The sequence below is a fragment of the Caloenas nicobarica genome, chromosome 3 (genome assembly GCF_036013445.1).
Source record: "Caloenas nicobarica isolate bCalNic1 chromosome 3, bCalNic1.hap1, whole genome shotgun sequence".
NCBI lineage: Eukaryota > Metazoa > Chordata > Aves > Columbiformes > Columbidae > Caloenas > Caloenas nicobarica.
The window spans coordinates 2,128,771-2,141,951 of NC_088247.1; the positions used below are offsets into that span (position 1 = coordinate 2,128,771).

The 13,181-nt window shown below is 43.1% G+C and overlaps 1 protein-coding gene across 1 annotated transcript in view; it reads right to left on the reverse strand.

Moving 5' to 3' along the window:
* Positions 1-13,181, reverse strand: part of ELP3 (elongator acetyltransferase complex subunit 3) — a 95,734-nt gene that overhangs the window by 57,252 nt on the left and 25,301 nt on the right. The window contains exon 8 of the mRNA XM_065631645.1: positions 2,114-2,275. Coding sequence (XP_065487717.1) covers positions 2,114-2,275 — 162 coding nt within the window. The remainder of the gene's footprint in view (positions 1-2,113; positions 2,276-13,181) is intronic.

Sequence of the window (13,181 nt, forward strand, 5' to 3'; positions counted from 1 at the left end):
TGATGCCTAGATCTGCTCTTGAATATTTTTCTGCCTCACAGCCACCAAAAGCACTCAAAAACCTCACTAATGACTTATGGAACATAATAGAAAGTAATTTCCAAACAGTTAGCCTAATTGGTTGTAATCTGACATTTTGCTATGAGCGAAATATTAAAAGTTTGAAGCCAAAACACTTCCCCCACAAAGCAGAAGAACAGAAGCAAAATGAGGTCGTTGCAGAAGAAACTTGAATCACCCTCCTCTAAAAGTGTCTTCCAATTCATTCTTCTCAAAAGTCGGAGGGAGATATTTGAGCGAACGCTCTGTGTTTTCCCTGCTCCCAGCCAGCCTGCGGCAAAACCTTTTAGGAATTCTGCAAGCAGCTTTGAAAAGTGCCAAAAACCTTTAGAAGTATCGTTTTATACAGGATGATTTCTGAGTGAAATCAAGGCTGTAATACACCCCTTCATTCTTCTTCTGATTCAGCAGCAGCAAAGCAAAGGTCCGTTAGCAAACGCACAAGCCAAAAGCTTTGAATCATTTATGGCACCGGCTCTGATGCGACGGAGAGAACAGGAGGAAAACCGAAGACGACCGAAGTTAAGTGAGGTTTTAAAGTCCCACCTTAGGATAAGACTCCTTTAAAAGATTTGAGGTGGAAAGAAGTAAAAGGTGAAGAGAAATTGTTAAATTTGCGATCTGTATGAATACATCGAGCCTAAAAGTGACATCTAGGAACACATCCTTAGTACGGATCTTTTCCTTTGGAAAGCTCTGACATCTAGAGGAGGAAAGTACCACCTATAAATATTAGCCCTTAACTCTTGGACGACTCAATAAATGGCTTTTCTTGCCTATTGAGAACTGGAACCCAACCATTTCATAGCGGTGACATCCAGCAAAACTACAGCTAAACCCACAGGAGGAAACTCATTGTGGATTCTTTAAGCCTCTAAAAGAAAATGTCCAACATTTTCAGTTTTGCACTGCTGCCTTTAAGGTAGGTATTAACCAAAATGTGCTTTGCTTACTGAACCATAATCTCTCTGTCATTACGTGTGATTATGGTTATTTAACATCTTTGGTAGGTGACTGGAATGTGCAACAAGAATGAAGTTGTACAAGTGTTAGAAGGGAAAAAAAAAACAGGAAAAAATGTTTCTTTCAAAATCTGAATAGAATGATGAGACTTGCAATTAAAAAAAAAAAAAAGAGATTGGCTTCTTTGTCTGTAAGGAGTGGGATGAACAATATATTGTGTGCTCTCCTATGCAGGACAACTGTTCTTTTGACCACAGGTCCAAGGCGACATGGAATAAATCACAGGCCTCTTGAAATAATTTTTGTGGTCTCTAGAGATACCGTGTGCCTGGAACAACGGTGGTTAATCTACTGACAGGTGTTGTTTCTGGCTGTGCCTCACCCTCTGTACTTGCCAATGTTATTTCTCAGCAGAAAAAGGCGTCTGGTGTAGAAAACGCGCTGTTTGCTGGTAAAATACCTCCAAGAGATTATGCTGCACCCTATCTACTCAAGCCTATAGATTATGAATTATTTAAGACAAGAACTATGAGCTCTCTCTGGGCACATGTTCTGCTTCACTAAACCACATTTATTTATGAAGCAATCAAAAAAACAAAGAGAGTGATGTACAATACCGGAAAGAGTTTAAAATAAAACATCAGAAATAACTCAATTTTCTCAAGCCGTGTTCTACACAATATCACAAAGAAATCCATGAAGCCAGGGCAGTTTATTAGTTTTTCTTAACAGACATGTGGCCATGCAGCAAGGAAATGAGCTCAGTGTTTCAAAATTCAGTGTTAAATGGATGTTCAAGCAAACAGGCCAAGACATGCTCCTCAAGAGTGTTCCAGAAAGCAAATCATAGAATTATAATAATAGAATCACAGAATGTCCTGAGTTGGAAGGGACCCACAAGGTTCACGGAGTCCAACTCCTGTCCCTGCACAGGACAACCCACAGTTCACAACTGGAAATCAATATTATTTATACTGAATTAGTTTTGGGTGGCTAAACAAACATGTCCAGGCTTTTACCTATTTGCCAAAACAAACTGGAATTCCAGAAAGCAACCACGCTCAGCTTCCCCCTGAGGGTTTCTCCTCACCTGTTGGTGTCCCTGGCCACGTCCTCGTACACGCTCTGCACCCCGATCTCCAGCCTCGTGCAGCCGTAGGACAACATGTCGCTCAAATGTCGCTTCAGGCAGTAATCTGGTCTGGTCTCTATGGTTATCCCGACACATTTTGTCAGGCTTCTTTCTGAATACCTGCAAAAAAAAAAAAAAAAAATCATCCTCTATTAAAATCGTGAAGTTGTCACAAGTAACTTCGGTTTCTAATATTTCTCCAGGTGAGTTTCTGCGTCACCACCAGAATTAAAATGGAGGTGAAAAACCTCAAATATCCCAGTAGCGAGGGTGTCTTCAACCTTATGGCAATGCATGGATGAAGCAATACACAAATACATCAATACAAGTCTGGGATTTGCTTTGGATAAAAGAGAACTGGGCTGTGGCAGCTTTGAAGGGTTTTATTTTTAAACAGTACTTGTGAGGAAGATGATCCTGGACTAGACTGAGCCTTCAGTTCTCATCATCTGGAAATGAAGCCTGGGCAGAAGGAAAAGTCAGAGCAGGCAATGAAAACTGTGCTTGGTTTGGGGGATAAACCAAAGGTGATTTGAGCACTTGCTCTCGCCCTGACAATAATGGAGGATCTCCCGTTAGGGAGAGTTTGGGGTAGTTGGTACTATTTCATTTGATTCCCAGGGTGTACAGATAAATTGCAGGGACTGGGAGAAGATCCAGCTGCGTTCTCACAAGAAAACGTACAACACCGTCTATGAAAAATGCCACAAATCCCTCCCTTTGTGAGCAAGCGGCACACTCTCAACTTCATTGAAGTCTAATGGTGAAACAAAATTCATTGTTAACCTTTTTCCCCCATTTATCACTGGATGTCTAACAGAGACTAATTATTCCAGCGAGTAGAAAAACCTACTGATGACAAATGGTAAGTTATTGACCTACGAGAGAGTAAAACGAAAGAATAAAGGAATCCAAGGTGATCTGGAACCAAATAAAACCATTGATCAACATAATTTCCAACACTACCAGCAAAGATAATATTCTTTTCCATGTAGGAATCATTTCACTTGACCATCTCTTCTGCAGACTATGGTGGTTGTGTAAGAGAGGGGAAAAGATTCACAGCTGGAAGAAGGAAACTTCTTCTTTTGAAATCATCTGAAACTGCGGAGAATCTGGAAAATTCCCAAATTGGGATGTGGGCAGGATTAACAGCCACTGTGTGAGAGGAATATCGGTCTCTTTAATGGTCCCAAATGATGAAGATCTCAGTATTAATATTAAATGTTGCCAGAAAGAGGACACCTTGAGTAAGGGAGAGATGTTATGCTGGTACTCGAAAGAGTATTGCACAGCAAAATCACAAAGGTGACCGAATTCAGCTCTTTATTAGGTGTTCTGAATCAAAATAAAGCTCCAGAGTCTACTTTAGAGCTTGGAGGTCCAATCTGACAAAAAAAACTCCAAAACAAACAAACAAAACAAGGAAAAACAAATAAAAAACCCACAACACAAACATCACCAAAAATAAAAGCACAAAACCTCCCCAAAAAATGAAACAAACAAAAAAACCCCACAACAACAAGCCTTCAATCCCCACCGAAAAACCAGCAAAAAGCCCAAGTGGGCTCAGAATTACAAGCAAAAATATTAATTCCCTTCAAACTGTTAGAGCGTAAGATATATAAAGACCAAGATATTCACGGGATAGACTGTAATGGCTGTCAAAACAAGCATTGTCAAAAAAACCAACCAAACAAAAAAACCAAAACCAAAACAGAAAACACGTAAAACATTTCAGAGTTTGTGGCTCACTAATCTGACAGATTAACAGAACAATTGTTTATCGCGTCAGGAAAAACATTGCCAACGTGTGATTCATTAACATCCAACTAAAACCGCTCATTTTTAAAGATGTAATTTGCAAGAATTAAAGACAGAAGTTTCAGCAAAGGGAGGGGTGGAGGTCACCAGAAAACTCGCCCATCGTGCCAGAGGGTGCAGGTTAATATTAAACACCTGTAATCAGAAATAATGACGGGAGCTAAAAATAATTATGCTTCCCCACCCCACAAGCAAATTTATAGCCAAGATATTAAATGCCGAATATGCCAAACGCCAACAGACCCTAAATTATAACATTTACTAAGGATACCAACAGGATTTCAGGTTGGTGTAAGGGCTGGTAAAATTGTCTTGCTCGACTCTGTGCCATAAAGAGAAGTGTGTCTTAATGATAATGAGAAAAGCAAACCAAAAATGAGCTCAAAACAGATAAAGTAACTAATACAACATTGCCAAGAAAAGTCATGAGTCTCTTCAACCCACCATCCTCTGTATGTGACATTTTCAGTTTGAGCATCACATTCTCCAGCTCTCCCCAGCAGTCCCAAGGGTGAGCAAATAAAGCACCGTCTTATACTCTATTTTATCAACATAAAATAAAATCTTGAATTGCATGGTCCATATTTAATAAAGCCTAGAGATTGCTTTCAGCTAACTGTCAAAAAGAAATGAGTGTGTGACAGTCAATCTTCCTCAGAAGGTGATTCTGGCAACACATCTCCATCATTTTCCCGAATAAAGAAAGAGAAATTGGTTTTTGTCTTCTTTCAAACTTTAAACACTCATTTGGACATTCAACATTTGTTCTATTCGCAGAATGAGCAACTCTGTTTCATATGAAACCTAATGCTAAAACTAAGGACAGGCACAAATTTTAAGATTGTAAGTCAAGAAGCCAAATCCAGAGCACCAGAGGTAGACATGAATTAAAACCTTTCCTAGATTTACATAACCTGTCGTTTCATGGAAGGAGTTACCAAACAGTACCCATAAAAGCTGTACTGATAAATATTATGCAGCCAATAGAGAAAAAGAAAAGACAAACTGATGTGTGCTTAAGAGTAATGGTTTTTTTGGTTTTTTTTTTAGTGGAGAAAGCTTTTGGATTTTTTTGTTTCTTATTGTTGAAGAAGTATATCTTTGAGCCTGATTTGCAGTTTTCAAATCAACTTTTTTATTATTAATCAGTGATTTATGTAACAATTTATAGTAGATGGGCTGTTTCAAGCTTGACTTTGCACATCTACTTTTTACAGGTTTCATCGTAACCGCCCACTGGAAATGTTGTTCCAAAATCCGGGTTCTGTCACCCAGCATGCAGAAAAAAGCCAAATTGTAGCACACAGAGACGAGGTATTGTTTATTACAGTGGTTTCCCACATTTCTAGCAGGTCAGGTAGGTAAATCCTTGCTGAGTCCTCCTGGCCACCTTCCCGACCATGGAAGCAGCTTCCACAAGGACATGTTCCGTGATGTTCTCAAGGACCGAGGCGAGACGTACCAGTCTGGAGGTCTCCTTCTCAACTTCTTGAAGATAGACATGACACTTCCAGTCACTGGGGGCCTCTCGGTTGTCACGATCTCTCCAAGGTGACATGGAGTTGCCTCACCCTTCCCCTTCCACATGTACAACCTGACGGTGGTGCCAACACCATCCTCTGCCATGGGTACAACCTCTCATCCCAAACTGGCACCCAGCGAGGGTCCCCAACAAAGGCAGATCTTGCAAATAAAGACCAAAGCAAAGAAACAATGCACGCCTCAGCCATTTCCCATGTCCTTCCTCACAGAACTGCCTGCCTTATCCAGCAGATCCACATTTTCTTTGGTCTTTCTTTGCTGGCAAGGTATCTATGAAAGTCCTTCTTGTTGTCCGATAATCCCTTTGAGTTTCAACTCCAGCTAAGGCTTCCTATGTCCCCACTGCCTGTCTCCCTCCTGGGCATCCCACATCTCCTTTCACTTTCTGCACCAACTCCTTTTTTCCTGGTTGAGCTCCATCGGGACTTCTCCATTAAGCAAAGCTGGTGACCTGTTGTGTCTGCTTGGTTTCCCGCACATTAACTCTCTTTGCAACTTGAGGAAGTTGTCCCAGAAGATCAGCTAAACTCACCTGGGTTAATTCACCTTTCAGGGCATCCCTCCATGGTTCAAGTTTGTTGTCCTGAATTCTGACATCTTTATTCTGCTACTTGCATCCCTCAGGATCTTAAGTTCTACCATCTCAGAGCCATCCCAGCCAAGACCAAATCCCCACCTCAACCAGCTCTTTGAGAGTAGCAGATCCCATGAAATATTAATACCTTTCCTAGACACTGGACGAGCCAACTATTTCGAAATATCATCATAATACACTCCGACAATCTCCTAAATTAGTTGTGTTCCACTATGTTGCCCTTCTAGCAGGTATCAGGGTGTCAGACTAGATTCAAAGAGTTTTGTATATTGGTCATTAAATGCATCTTTTTTTAATACTTACATCATTTTCATACCTTCTCATAGCATTATCTCCAGTTTTTAAGCATTCTTCTTCTTGCCTTTGATACCAAAAACAGCCACATAACTTTGCAGAGACACCAGCGCTATATCCAGATGGGATATGATTTGCCTATTCCTATCCAATTTTCCACTATTTATACAGTCAAGGGTAATTTGGCTGCTGAATCATACAGAAAGCTCATGATAATGCAACTTAACTCCTAAGTATTTTCTAGATATTTCGCTGCCTCTCAGAATAGAATCCTGAACCATTCCTAGAAAAACAGCTTTACATTTTCCCATAATAAAGTACACTGCTTGCTTGTACACAGCTTCCTATGGAATACAGATTTATCCCTTATTTGCTCATCTCCAATATTGATAGCACCTGCCAACCCTCAGAAATTACTATTTTAACACAACTATTAAACACAAAGCCCAGAGGCAAAACCAGCAGAATCCTATCAGAAATCATTCAGGTCAATGACAATAATTTTCTGCTATGCCTGTTTTGAAAATCAATGTAATGGGTGACATGTTGTTCTAGTCTCTTTTTTTTAATGTCAAAATATCTCACTGTACCAAGTCAATTCTTTTGCAGAAGTTTATGCATATTACACTCCATTTCTCTAAAAAAGCCTCTAAGCTCACTCACAGGATACAGTGACTTATCATGATAATGGAGATGATGGATTTGCCTTCTTTTAATCTTTAAAAACAACAAACATCTAGCCACATATCCTCCAGGAATATGAAGATAGGAAGAGGGAACAGACTCTATCCAACTAGGCAGAGAGCCTGAAAAGCAAATATCTAGAGCTCTGAAGAGGATGACTCAGGATACTCAGCCACAAGAGGTTAAGATGACCTTGCTGATGACCAAGACAACCAAAACTATTATTAACTGAAGACTGAAAGAAGCAAAATATAGAAAGCCCTGAGAAATCCGATGAACCCAAGTTGAAAACTCCACCTGTGATGGTCTTGTACATACAAGTTCACCCAGTTTTCAGGTTCATTCTGGCATTAATATTTATGATGTGCATTTCTTCTGGAACTTGAGTGTGGAGATGGATTTCATCTTCTCCAGCAGCAATAAACATCTTACAGTATTTCTCTTCCTTCCCTGGAAGAGTCTTATTTGATATTTATAATACATGTAATTATTTATAATACATGTAATAGTATCTCCACATAATCAAAAGACTAATCAGAAATCAAGGTAAGTGTATAGTACAAGATGACAGTGGGGCAATTTTTATAATGGACCGACCGCAAAGGAGAATTATGCAAATAAAATAGATGTTAAGCCATAGAAATGAAGGAAATGAGATAGAAACCTTAAGATTTGCACAGACATAGCTATTGTAAAGTCAGGTTTTTTCAGTGTGATTACAGAACTGCCTGAAATAGGAAGAAGTAAAGGAGAGATTATTAATTTTCATCATTAGAGAATATTCAACTGAATTTTCAGAGAAAGCTGGTACATTAAGCAGACCTTCAAATCAGGCTCTGCCTCTAAAATAAGCTCATATTTTTTCAGATCAAAAAGGCACCTACCTCTCCACCAGTTTGACACAGGGTCTCAGGTACTTTCTCACTTAGAGAGAAAACAGACAGCACCGTTCTGGCATGAAACAACTCATTTCACAAAGCCTCTGCTCACTCTCGATTAAACTTTGGTCTACAGATGAAAGTCTCATGAGACCTGAACATCAAAGACTCCATTATTTACAATCCATCCTACAGCAGCTTCCAAACTCTCTGGTTGGGACCAGAGTGGCACGATGCCAAAACAAAACAGAAAGACTTAACGCATCCCAACAAGCTCAGAAAAGATAAAACTACAAGAATGAGGTAGATGGGTTAAAATGCTGCATATACAGCACATTAATCACACAGCTTTGAACCATTTATCTGTTTTACAGGTTTCAGAGGAGGAGAGGACGTAAAGAGGCAAATGGAGAGACAAAAGAGCAGAAAAAGGCACACGAAGCAGCAGAAACAGCTCAAAGGCAGCATCAAAGAGAGCCAACCAACAAGAGCAAGAAGCGTTTAGGTGTTGCCATCTATATAGAAAGATGGTGTTGCCATTATCACTTAAAAGAATGAATCCGTTCTGCAATTGCTAACCTAAAAATACATAAATCTTTTCAGTTTTAGGCCAGTCTGACGAAGATAAGGGCAACTTGCAAATCACCTAATCAGAGAGTCTGACCTTGCAGCTTTAGACATTTTGAAGCCCGCACAATCAGTTGAGTCTTGCTTCAACACCTGTCTCGAGACCGCTGGATCAAGTGTCCTTTAGCTGAACATTGCTCCATATAGGCTAAAATGATTACGGAACCAGTATACAAATGTGCAACCAATTGGCTCCTTAGGACTGCCCTGAGTAGTGATAAGATTTTGTATATAATGGCTGCTACTTTTCTTTTTGGCGTGCTGGCTTTATTCCAGCACCCAGGCTTGCACAACTCTGTAATAAACAATCTCTCATCTGTGTGTGCTACAATTTGGCTTCTTCACACACCGCATGACAGAACTCTGGTTTTGGGATGACAATAGGAAGGATCTATAACAACTCATCCAATGCAACAGTCCCCAAAAACCTGCCTGCGGGACATTCCAGCGTTACTTCAAAAGCCAAAGAAAACCTTCTTGAAGGTGGACAGATTAAATTATGAAAATGTTCATATTACTTGATCACCATTGTTGCTAACAGATCATCCAACAGCAGCAATTTCCACAAAATGTGGTGCTCCACACTCATACACATCACAATAAGTGCTCACAGCTTAGCTGGGAAAGGCAAGGCACTTCTGCTCATCTACCCTTAGCCTGAACGCAAACCAAAAGCCAAAATAGCTGCAAACCTGCCTTAGAAGAGGTGCCTGGAGTCTCGTGGAAAGAGGGAAGTGGTGGAGGGCTGGGTGGGAAAAATGAGAATTGTAATGAGTGACCAAAGGAGTCCTTGGGAGAAGGTTCCTGGCCTTAACATTGTGAACAGCAACCCCAGGCAGCGCTGCAGGCTCGGGGAAAAGGGGCTGGAGAGTGCCTGGTGGAAAAGGACCTGGGGGTGTTGGTGACAGTGGCTGAACATGAGCCAGCGTGTGCCCAGGTGGCCAAGAGGCCACCAGCATCCTGGCTGGTACCAGCACTGGTGTGGCCAGCAGGCCCAGGGCAGTGACCGTCCTGTGCTGGGCACCAGGGAGGCCAAACCTCCAATCCTGGGGGCAGTTCTGGGCCCTCACGACACCCCTTGAGGTGCTGGAGTGAGTTGAGAGAAGGGAACGGAGCTGGGGAAGGGGCTGGAGCACAAGGGTGATGGGAGCGGCTGAGGGAGCTGGGGGTTCAGCTGGAGAACAGGAGCTGAGGGGAGACCTTCTGATCTCTGACCTGCCTGAAAGGAGCTTGGAGCCAGGGGGGGTCGGGCTCTGCTCCCCAGGAACAAGCGCCAGGAGCAGAGGAAACGGCCTCAAGTTGCGCCAGGGGAGGTTGAGGTTGGATGTGGGGAACAATTTCTTCCCCAACGGGCTGTGGGGCATTGGAACAGGCTGCCCAGGGCAGTGGCGGAGTCACCATCCCTGGAGGGGTTGGACAGACGGAGATGAGGTTCTCAGGGACACGGGGTAGAGGTGGCCTTGGCAGTGTGCAGTTAGCAGTTGGCCTCAATGATCTTAAAGGTATTTTCCAATCAAAACAATTCTATGATTCTATGACTGTGAACATCCAGCATCTCAAACAAGCCTGACATCTTGAAAAAAAACCTTCTTGTGCCCTTGACTACAAGGAGCGTGGTAACACAGTTACAGGTGTTCAAGGCAGACAACAATGTCTACATGTGTGAAATTAACACAAAAGGTGATACCATGGATTTCTGAAGATGAAGCTGCTGCTATAATACACAAGTATCTTACGTACCACATCCTCGCCTATTACTTAAATGACCTCCTCCTCCTTGATCTCTAATAGCTCTGCTTTATCACATCGCCAATCTCTGAAACATAGTTAGCAATAATTAATTCAATATCTACAATTTCCTGCTAGTAAACAGAACAGGTGGCATCTTACTCATCCGATATGTTTCAAAAGTTGCGTGTTTGATGACCGCCCAGAGCAGATATTTCTGAAAGCTCAAATGCCAGTTATTTGGCTTTGCACTGCTCCCTTTTTATTACAACATTTCAGTGTTTTCTTTATCACCAGTACCAGGAGTACAACAAACTGCTTTGGTTTCTTAGCAGCATCAGATTCCCAAGGTTCGGTTTTCAAATACTGAAAAACTTCCAGTTATTTAAAATACAGTCAATTATTGACTAAAATATAATTTCCCAATTTTGACAAAGTAATGTTATTTATACCTGCTAAAAGATAAGCAGGAACAAATTCTCTTTTTTTTGGTGAAATGTCACTAACAGATAAGTCATACGTAATTATGCTCCCTCCCGCTGTGTCACTTGGTGTTTGAAATCCAAGATAGGATCTATGTTCAAAACAGTATTCATTCCGAAGCAAAAAGCCCTAGAACTTACGACTTTTCTCTTTTTCTTAATTTGTTTACCAAGTTGTAACCACAGTGAATGGATCCGACATCTGAAAATCCTCCGAAGAAAAAGCACAGCACGAGCAGAAGCAGCGCGGTTACGCGAACGCACTTCAGGCCTAATCAAAGCAGGGCTATTTGCATGGACTAATTAAATGCCTGGCTGTAACGACAAGGAGGTAATGATGTTGAGCAGAGAGGGAAGGGGGTGGGGGAGTTATTTGGTTTATTTTTGTATCATTCACAGAGCAACATCATGTAGAGGACCTCTGGGCAAGGAGGCTGGAGCTTTGCTGGAGGGACCGTGTCGTTCCCGACAGCCAGGACAGAGCTGGGCTAATAAATGCGCAATTATTTCAAAAAGCTGTAATCACCGCCTGTTCTCAGAGGACATCTGAGCAGGCCTGGAAAGGTCTGTCGTAGCTCGGGAGGCAAAAAAAAAGGACACTGGACAGAAAACCCCGACAGGAACTTCTAACAGTGCAGGTGCATTTTCTAAGCTCCCATCCCTCAAATTCAAGGTAAGAGCAATACAGGTAACACTGTTGTGGGGGGTTTTTTTCAGCAATAAATTATTAGCAAGCTATAACTGAAAGCACCAGGATGAATAAGCGTATGCTAGAGTGAAATATTTCAAACAAGAAAAACACGTGTGTTGCTCTAACAGGAGTTGCATTGCAAGCTCTTTTTTACCTATCTCTGTCAAAACTAAAGGTTTAAGGGGAAAAAGCTGAAACCGGGCTAATATGGGCCAGAGTGCTCATCTCCTTCGGTGGAGACATTCAAAACCGCCTGGACGCGATCCTGTGCAATCTCCTTTAGGTGTACCTGCTTGAGCAGGTTGGGTTGGACTGGATGATCTCCAGAGGCCCCTTCAACCCCAACCAGTCTGGGATTCCGTGATCTCCTCCTCCCTTATCTCAGCCCTCTGCCTTTCTCAAACCTGTCCCAGTGAGCACAGCCAAATTATGGTTCTGGAGACCCAAGTCTTCATGTTTCTCCCAGAGCAGAAGCAGCGACACAAGGTACCAGCCTCCTCGCAGCGAGGGTCAGGGAGGCTCAAGTCTCCAAAACGTCTTCAGATGGCAACTGGAGCACCACATCAAACTAAGCTGGTCTGGAGGTGGAACAAGGGACCCGCACACTCCACAAACACACCAGCAGTGCCCGGGGAAAGTCCACAGGTCTGTTTGGACTTGGACCCAATGAAATTCAACAAAGGCAAGTGCAGGGTCCTGCACCTGGGGAGGAACAACCCCAGGCACCAGTGCAGGTTGGGGCTGAGCTGCTGGAAAGCAGCTCTGCAGAGAAGGACCTGGGAGTTCTGGGGGACAAGAGGGTGACCATGAGCCAACAATGTGCCCTGTGGCCAAGAGGCCAATGGGACCTGGGGTGCATGAGGAAGAGTGTGAGCGGCAGGGGGAGGGAGGTTGTTCCTCCCGCTCTGCTCTGCCCTGGGGAGGCCCCATCTGCAGTTGTGTGTCCAGTTCTGGGCTCCCCAGTTCAAGAAGGACAAGGAATTACTGGAGAGAGTCCAGCGGAGGGACACAAAGATGCTGAGGGGTCTGGAGCATCTTTGTGATGAGGAGACACTGAGAGAGCTGGGGCTGTTGAGCTGGAGAAGAGAAGCTGAGAGGGATCTGATCAACGGGATCAATATCTCAGGGTGGGCGTCAGAGGATGGAGCAGACTCTGTTCAGTGGTGCCCAACGCCAGGGTGAGGGGCAACGGGCACAGACTGAAACACAGGAGGGTCCATGTGAACATGAGGAGAAACTTCTTTGCTGGGAGGTGCCAGAGCCTGGCCCAGGCTGCCCAGAGCGGCTGTGGAGTCTCCTTCTCTGAGACATTCAAACCCGCCTGGACCGACCTGTGTGATCTGCTCTGGTGACCCTGCGTGAGCAGGTGGGTTGGACTGGATGATCTCCAGAGGTCTCTTCAAGCCCAGCCAGGCTGGGACTCTATAATTTCACCCAACATCCCATCCACTCCTGGCTGGTTGCAGATGTTTAGAGCAACAGGAGCAGGACAAGCAGCAGCGGTATTTTCCTTGAATATTCTCTCAGTTCCCAATTCTCTCCTGCCCAGGGACCCCCTGAGCCAGTGGTGATATCTCTAGTAGGTGTCTTCAGGACTCACCAGCTCTCAGTGGATATTTTCCCTTTGAATGTACTTAATCACCCCTGAGCCCAACTATGTAGCACACAAAGAAACGCCTCC